Below are 9,017 nucleotides of genomic sequence, written 5' to 3' on the forward strand. Positions count from 1 at the left end.
TTCAGCATCCCCCCAAACCCCTCACCCCACAGCAACCCCCGACGTCCCCCCACCCGGATCTCCCCCCCGTCCCTCCAAAGCCCCCCACCACCCGCATCCCTTCAGTTCCCTTCCCCAATCCCTCAATCCATTGAATCCCTCCCGATTTCCCCAAACCCCCTCAACACCCCCCCAGCCCATCCCGCCCCCCCAGTATATGGGGGGAGAGAAAGAGGCAGAGAAAAGGTGGTTGGAGGGTGGGGGTCAGGGAGAGCCCAGCTTTGCTTTGCGGACAAGAGGGGGGCTCTTTGTGATCCCCCCTTCTTCCAGACAAAGAAATCCCGATCCAGCCACAGCGCCGAGATCCATCGCACCCCCCCAATCCCCCCCATCAAGCCCCGAGCCCCCCGGGATGCTCCGGGGTGCAGGGCACAGGGACAGCGAATGGGGCGGGGCGGGGGGGTCCGAGGAGGGACAGGGACCGGGATGGTGGGGACACAGAGAGGGAATGGGGAGAGAAAGGCAGGCAGGAACAGTGGGATGAGGAGGATAAAGCAGGGATGGCGAGGAACGCAGGCAGGAATGGGGGGGAGAGGCAAGGATGGGGGTGTAAGAGGTGCAGGCAGGGACCTGTAGGGAAAAAGGCAGGCAGGAACAGTGGGATGAGAGGGATAAAGCACGGATAAGGGGGACACAGGGATTAGGGCGGAGGAGGCAGGGAGGGATGGGGGAAATAGAGACCGGGGGGGAGACAAGGACCTGTCGCAGGCACGGAGGAAGAAGGGAGGAAGGCATCAGGCAGGGACGGGGGGCGACAGGTAAGGAGCGGGGTGGGGAGAGCCGGCAGGAAGCGGGGGGAGCAGGCAGGGGGTGCAGGCAGGGAGGAGGAGGAGGAGGAGGAGGAAGAGGCAGGCAGGGGTGGGGGCAGCGCCGGGCACGTGGCTCGGGGGACACGCCGGGGGTATAAAACGTCCCCGTCCGCCGCGCAGGGAGAGAGGCGGTGGCTGCCGCCGGGAGGGGGACTCGAACCCGCGGCCCTCGGCTGAGGGCAATGGAGCTGCCCACGGCTGCCGGCACCGCCTGGGGCAACGGCACCGCCTGGGGCAACGGCACCGCCTGGGGCCCCCTGCCCGGAGCCAACGCCACGGAGGCAGCGCAAGCCAAGAACGCCACCTCCATCCTCATCGCCATCGTCATCACCGCGCTCTACTCCGTGGTGTGCGTGGTGGGGCTGCTGGGCAACGTCCTGGTCATGTACGGCATCGTCAGGTGAGAGCGAAGAGGGCGACGGAGGGGCACGGGAGCGCGCACGGGGGTGAGATGGGGGAGAGCGTGCGCCCCGTGCAAGAGACAAGGCAGGAGCGAGCGTGTCCCGGGACTGGGTGCGCGCCGTGTGCGAGGCAGCAGCAGAAGTGAGCGTGCCCTGAGTGTGAGAGCAATGGGAGTGTGCGCCGGGACCGAGCATCCCCCGGGTGCGAGCCAGCAGCAGGAGCGAGGCTGCACCGGGACTGAGCGCGCTGTGACTGAGGCAGCAGCAGAAGCGGCCGTGCGCTGGGAGCAGGGAGCACACAAATGGCACCACCAAGAGCTGCCCCATTCACAGGGAGCCTCCCAAGCCCCACAGCCAGGCAGAGGCTCCGCTGGTGCCTGCCCACTCCATCACTGGCCCCTGGGATGCACACAGCATGAATTAACCACCCAGCCCATTCCCGGCCCCGCTGGGAGCTCCTGTTCTGCTCCTGCAGCGCTGACTCTGGCTTTTCTCTAACAAAGAGCAGGAGCCTGCATCGCCCAACCCAGCTCGCACCACGGCCAAGCTGCCCCCCAGCACCCACTACCGCCTCCAGCAGCAGGTCCTGGGGGACCCTGAACCCTGCTTTGCCTCCATCCAGTGGCAAACCAGGCACCAGTGCAGGACCTCCGGCTTGCAGAGGCTTTTCCTGCACAGGGAGCAGAGGTCTTCTGGGTCTCTGCACCCCAAAACAGGCAACAGGACCCCTCAATGCCCCCCTTTCTCAGTAGGGAGATGCTGCTGTACCCAGCCTAACGCTTGTGCTGGGGTGCAGCATTTCCTGCCTGTACCAACAGCCCCTTTGTCCAGGACAGAGATTGCCCCTGTCTGGGTGAGACGGGTTGACCCGGCTGAGGCTGTGGTTAATACATGATGATAAAGCCAAGCCTTGCAGAGCACAGAACCTCCGTGGCCCCAGCAGCAGCAGGGGCAGGAGCTGTGCTCCCCATCACACCACTGGCAGCAACGGGCTTCACAGCACCCACACCAGAGAGGGCCCCAGATCCATGGGGTTAATCCCAATTCTCATCACCCCAGGGCTTGCTGCAGCCCCAGCGAGGGCTGAACCCCCCCTGGTGCTTGTGGCTGGATTCAGGCAACCCCCCCCCCCAGATGCCCGTTTAGAACCATTCCCCTCCAGCACTTTCAGAGCAGAGGGATGCTCGCAGGAGGTCAGCGCAGCCCAGCATTGCCTGTGCATGACATGGATGTGGTGACTCACCGGGGAGAAGGAAACCAGCCTCAAACATGCCCATGAGGCACGCCAGGCCGCCCAGCAGCCTGTTTATAACCATCCAAGAGGGTGGGCGATGGGCATAGGATGGGGATGGGAATGAGAATGGGATGGGATGGGATGGGATGGGATGGGATGGGATGGGATGGGGGTGTCACTCACTGCCCCTACCTGACACCAAATGGGGTTTCTCATGCAGTCCAAGCAGCCTTCAAAGCTGGTCCTGGTCTGAAAAAGCAAATGAAGGTGATTCCTGCAGAGACATCCACCAGGTCTGTTGTCCCTGTGAAGGATGAGAGTCCTTAGCCCCCTCCAGCTGGCTCTGAGGGGGGGCATTTTAACAGAGAAAGCTTTCATGTGCAAACAACATCTCCCTGATTGAACCCAGTGAGTAACCTAATGGTACCCGTGCTTTAGAAAGCCTGGCTCTAGAGCATCCACAGATCCCATCGTCAGTGCTTCTAGCTGCCCCCATTTCCCACCCACCAACTGATACTGGGATGAAGCACATTTCCCAAAGAATGGATAAATGCCCCTGGGACAGGAGGGGCTGCAGACACAGAACCCTTACGTGGTTCCACAGGGGTTTGCTGGCAAGCTTTAGGACAGGAAAGCCGTGTCCATGCAGGATAAGGCTGTGAAATGGGATCAGTTCGGGTTCAGACCTTGCTGCCGGGGTGGCGCTGGGTGCCTGGGGATGCAGCCCTGAGTTTCCCACAGCAGCGCTGCTGCACCCAGCGCTGCTCCAGGGTTTTCCAGGTGGTTTCTGTCACTTCGGTGTTTGGCAAGAGGTTTGGAGCGTTAAGAGCTCCCTACCTGGGAGCCCAGCTGGAGCCTGAGCTGGCCCCATCCCCTCCAGCCTCATCTCTCCATCAGCGCCTTCCAGATTGTCTCGTTCAAGTGTGTGAGCTCCCAATCAAGGCACTTGTTTAATTGCGATGGGTTTGGCAGCCTGGGGAGCTCCATCAGCCCTGCTGCGGGTGAGAAGCCTCTTCTCTGGAGAGGCAGCTTTGGTTGCAGCGTTGGGGGGGTCACCAGGATGGACCCCCCCACCCTGGGCAGTGGGTTTGACCTGAAGCCCAATACTGGAAGGGATGGATCCTGCCCTGAAACTGAAACACTCGGGGCTCAGTTGTCATCTCCATCATCCCCATCCCCCCCATCATGCCCATCCCCCCAGTCATCTTCACCATCCCCATCACCCCAGTCATCCCCATCACCCCACCATCCCCATCCCCCCCCCATCATCCCCATCTCCCCAGTCATCTTCACCATCCCCATCACCCCAGTCATCCCCATCACCCCAGTTATCCCCATCATCCCAGTCATCCCTATTACTCCAGTCATCTTCACCATCCCCATCACCCCAGTTATCCCCATTATCCCCATCACCCCATCATCCCCATCTCCCCAGTTATCCCCCTTATCCCCATCACCCCCCTCATCCCCATCATCCCAGTCATCCCTATTACTCCAGTCATCTTTATCATCCCCATCATCCCCATCACCCCATCACCCCCATCACCCCAGTTATCCCCGTCACCCGTTATCCCCGTCATCCCAGTCATCCCTATTACTCCAGTCATCTTTACCATCTCCATCACCCCAGTTTCCCATCACCATCACCCCATCATCCCCATCTCCCCAGTTATCCCCCATCCCATCATCCCCCTCATCCCCCATCCCAGTCATACTCCAGTCATCTTTATCATCCCCATCATCCCCATCACCCCATCATCCCCATTACCCCAGTTATCCCCATCACCCCAGTTAACCCCGTCATCCCAGTCATCCCTATTACTCCAGTCATCTTTACCATCCTCATCACCCCAGTTATCCCCATTATCCCCATCACCCCATCATCCCCATCTCCCCAGTTATCCCCCTCATCCTCATCACCCCCTCATCCCCATCATCTCAGTCATCCCTATTACTTCAGTTATCTTTACCATCCCCATCACCCCAGTTATCCCCATCACCCCCATCATCCCCATCACCCCAGTCATCCCCATTCCTGCTTTTCCCCCACCAGCACAGCTTGGGGAGGGGGATCCAGCCCTGTCCCCCCACTGCTGGCACATCTGGCTGGGGCTGGAGAAGCCAAACCCGCCCTGCAGAGCACAGTGTGAATAACTGATGTTTCCCCCACTGTACTCACAAAGCAGAGATCAAAGAAGTGTGAATCTACCCAAAATGACTAGCTTTTCATCTAGGCGAGGCAAAACCTGGCAATAAGACCAAAGAGAAGAGAAAATAACACAGGAGAGAAATGAAAATGACACCAGAGAGAAGTGAAAAGGACTTTCCAAGGAAAAGACATTCTTAAACCTTTTTTTAATGCCATATTTCAAAATAAAATCAAGTTGAACTCTAATATTCCCACCCTTGGGCAAGGGGCTGCCATTTGCAGCCAGGACGAATGAGAAGGGATCTGGGTGCTGCTCTTCCAGTGAGGAATAGGTTTTGCAGCCCCTGTGCTACCATCAGTGTAACCCAAAGAGTCTCCATCCTCTGATGGAGGAAAGGCTAAAAGGAAGGGGGTGGGTGGTACCACCAAGCCTAGGAACATCTTCCCTACATCAGCCTGCTCTCCTGGTCTCTGGCCGGGGCAGCAGAACAGCAACCATCCGAGATAGGAGCTCCTCACCCCAGTTTCCTCCATGCACCCCATCACACGCTAGGGTTCTTCCATGAGCTGCATCAATCATCCCCTCATCCAGCAACCAAGGGGTTGTCTCCTCTCTGCCTTCGCTCTGGGGATGCTCCAGGCAGGTTTACCCAGGCATGGAGATGCCTGTGTTCAAACTGACACTTCTGTTGCTTAATTAGGGAGCATCTAAATGAGCCTGGGGCTGTGGAGGCCGCTCTGAACAGCAAGAACTTGCTGGAAGGGAGCACAAGGGAAGGGTTTGAGCTGCCCCATTCCCAACATGCTGCCCCCAAACCCCTCTCAGCAGCAGGGATGCGCATCCACTTCCAACCAGGCACGACATTCAAAGCATCACCTAGAACAGGACTGGGTGCTCTGAGGACACAGACCCATGCCCAGCAGCCCTGGTCCTCACCAAAACCGCCTCATCCCTTCAGGAAGGGTTTTGGCACTCAGACCTGGGTGCTCCTCTCACCACGATGTGACAGGGAGCAGAACCAGTGTGCTCCATGCCATGGCCAAGGCAGGCAGGCTCTGCAGCAATAGCCTGGCTAATTGTGATGCTTCCAGATGGCTTCTTTCCGGGTGTAATCCATCCAGTTTCTGCAAGTCAACTCGACAGGGAAGCAGGGGAGAGAATCAGGATTTACTGCCTGGAAAATCAGATAAAGGGTATTTTGGGAGGTAAAGGACATTGTGCAGCTCCCGCACGGAAACGGGGTGAATTGATGTCATTGGAGAAGTGACTTCTCTGAAATGAATTCAGATTGCCTTTGAATAAAGGCAATGATGGGGGCTTGGAGCAAGCTGCTCTGGTGGAAGGTGCCCCTGCCTGTAGCAGGGGTTAGAGCTTTAAGGTCCCTTCCAACCCAAACCATCCATGAGCGTATCGGTGCTGCAGGAGGGCACATCACCACCTCACTAAGGGTGATGGCACCTCGAAAGCAGCCAGCAGAGCCAGGCTGTGCCCGCTCCTCATCACACTGAGTGTGCACACACACCCTTGGGCACGGTGATCCCGCTCTATGCTTCTCTGCCACCCCCAGGTACACCAAGATGAAGACAGCCACCAACATCTACATCTTCAACTTGGCCCTGGCAGATGCACTGGCCACCAGCACCCTGCCCTTCCAGAGCGCCAAGTACCTGATGGAGACCTGGCCCTTTGGGAAGCTGCTCTGCAAAGTCGTGCTCTCCATTGACTACTACAACATGTTCACCAGCATCTTCACCCTCACCATGATGAGTGTGGACCGCTATGTTGCTGTGTGCCACCCGGTCAAGGCCTTGGATTTCCACACGCCAGCCAAAGCCAAGATCATCAACGTCTGCATCTGGGTGCTCTCCTCCCTCATCGGGGTGCCCATCATGGTCATGGCTGTCACCAAGTCAAAAGGCAAGTGGCTTCTGGGGCAAGCTCCCCTCTTGTCCCATCTGTCCATCCCAAGTGTGACCTATCAAACCCAAGCAACCTGGCCTTGTAGCAGGTTTGATGGACACCCCTTCATGGGACCATAACCCATGGAAAACGGCATGGTTTTATTGTCCATCTTAGCTGCAGAGGTTGGAAACTGCCCCAGAAATTGTCCTACCCCTTCCCCATCTCCAGTGCAACCAATGCCTCTCCCCAGCTCCTGCGGTGCAAATCAGGTGCCTAAACCCATCTCCAGTGTTATTGCCAAGTCCCCAGCCTGGCCTATGCTGAGATCCTGTGTGAAGACACCAGGGGCTAGGAGAGACCCCCTTGGCTGCTAGGAAAGACCTCATAGCAGCTTCCAGTATCTGAAGGGGGCCTATAGGGGTGCTGGGGAGGGGCTCTTCATTAGGGACTGTAGTGATAGGACAAGGGGTAACGGGTTCAAACTGAAACAGGGGAAGTTTAGATTGGATCTAAGGAGGAAGTTCTTTCCTGTTAGGGTGGTGAGGCACTGGAATGGGTGCCCAAGGAGGTTGTGAATGCTCCATCCCTGGCAGTGTTCAAGGCCAGGTTGGACAGAGTCTTGGGTACCATGGTTTAGTGTGAGGTGTCCCTGCCCATGGCAGGGGGTTGGAACTGGATGATCTGAAGGTCCTTTCCAACCTGAACTATTCTATGATTCTATGAAAGCTCTGGGCAGACCCGTTTCAGTGGATGGTACGATGGGGACACGTCCACCACAGGGGCTGGGAGAAGCCAGTTTGGGGATGGCCCAGGAAACCCTGCAGGGAACAAGTCCCTGGGTCACTGCACCCACTGCATCCCCTTGGCACCAAGGTCCTGGGTACCTCTGCAGTGTATGACAGGCATGGGCAATGCCCAGCCATGACTGAGCAGAAAGCAAACCAGACACTCCTTTGATCGCTCTCTCCCCCACAGACGGAATGGTGCTGTGCACGCTCCAGTTTCCCGACCCTCCCATCTACTGGGACACCATGACCAAGATCTGCGTCTTCATCTTTGCCTTCATGGTCCCCATCTTGGTCATCACCATCTGCTACGGGCTGATGATCCTGCGCCTGAAGAGCGTCCGCCTCCTTTCGGGCTCCAAGGAGAAGGACCGCAACCTGCGGCGCATCACGCGCATGGTGCTGGTGGTGGTGGCCGCCTTCATCATCTGCTGGACGCCCATCCACATCTTCGTCATCGTCTGGACGCTGGTGGACATCGACAAGAAGAATCCCTACGTGGTGGCCAGCCTGCACTTCTGCATCGCCCTGGGTTACACCAACAGCAGCCTCAACCCCGTCCTTTACGCTTTCCTGGATGAGAACTTCAAGAGGTGCTTCCGAGAGTTCTGCCTGCCTTTCCGAGCCCGCCTGGAGCAGAGCAGCTTCTCCCGGGCCAGGAACAGCACGCGGGAGCGCGTCTCCACGTGCACCCCTTCGGAAGCCCGCCCCAAGCCGGCATGACTAGGCGTGGGCAGCCTCCAGCGGGGCTGCCGGGGCCACGGGGGGGATGACCTGCGCTCGGAAGTCACCCAGGTCACCACCACGGAGCTGTAGCAGAGCGGTGCCCGGGCCCTGCGGGGGCTTCAGGCTCACAGCGAGGGCGAGTGACTGGAAAGGGTTTCTCCATCCCGGAGAAGCAGGGACGAGGGGGGCAGGACTCACAGAGCGATGGAGGGGAGCAGCAGGAGGCACAGCCCAGAGCTGCTCCCACCACTGCCAGGGACCGCGTGCCAGCCCCATACACACAACAAGGGTCCAAGGACACCATGGTTGAATGCCCATGGGTTTCTTCTCCTGCACGGCCCACAATGGCATCAAAGCCCATGGCAAGAGGGGAAACGCTCCCATGGCCGAAGGGAACTGTGCCAGCGGTGATGCCACATCATGAGGCCTCGCTCCATCCCCCTGGGTCCAAAAACCAACCAGAGACATGAGGAGAAAATGATGCCGCTTCAGAGACCCTTATCAAAGAGCTCCACATCCATAGGAAAACCGTTACTGGAGTTCTCCACATTGGGACTGTCCCCAGAGGACAGCTTTGTGCTGTTCATGTCATCACTGTATCATGTAGAGACCTCCGACTGCAGCCAGGGCAGCCCTGGATACAGATGTGATGCTGGGAACATGGATAAGGGCAGGGCACAAAGCAGGGCACACCTTGGCTGATGCCAGGTTCTCCATGCCCAGCATCCATTGGGATGACAGGGAACTGCTCCTCACCATCTGCCTCCAAAGCTGTTAAGGCTGAGGAAGATCTCATGAAGGGAGCAAGCTGAGGGGACGTGAGGAGGGCTGAAGGAATGAGGAAGGACCAACAGGACTCCCCTGCCCCTTGGGTGAGGGATGGACAACAGCACTGCCTGGGTCCCCTTTAGCAGGGCCAGAAGGGACAGGGTGTAGAAGATGGGGGGAAGCAACATCACCCTCATTCCATC

The 9,017-nt window shown here is 58.3% G+C and overlaps 1 protein-coding gene across 1 annotated transcript; it reads left to right on the forward strand.

Moving 5' to 3' along the window:
- Positions 1 to 888: 888 nt before the first annotated feature.
- On the forward strand, positions 889 to 8,257 carry OPRD1 (opioid receptor delta 1). The gene is made up of 3 exons (XM_061373615.1): positions 889 to 1,248; positions 6,201 to 6,550; positions 7,511 to 8,257. Exons 1-3 carry the CDS (start codon positions 1,031 to 1,033, stop codon positions 8,041 to 8,043), a joined length of 1,101 nt encoding a protein of 366 aa, XP_061229599.1. The 5' UTR covers positions 889 to 1,030; the 3' UTR covers positions 8,044 to 8,257.
- The last annotated feature ends 760 nt before the right edge of the window (positions 8,258 to 9,017 follow it).

The sequence above is a fragment of the Neopsephotus bourkii genome, unplaced genomic scaffold (assembly GCF_033783945.1).
Source record: "Neopsephotus bourkii isolate Nb327-2 ecotype Australia unplaced genomic scaffold, CSIRO-AGI_Nbou_v1 NB_1632, whole genome shotgun sequence".
Taxonomy (NCBI): domain Eukaryota; kingdom Metazoa; phylum Chordata; class Aves; order Psittaciformes; family Psittacidae; genus Neopsephotus; species Neopsephotus bourkii.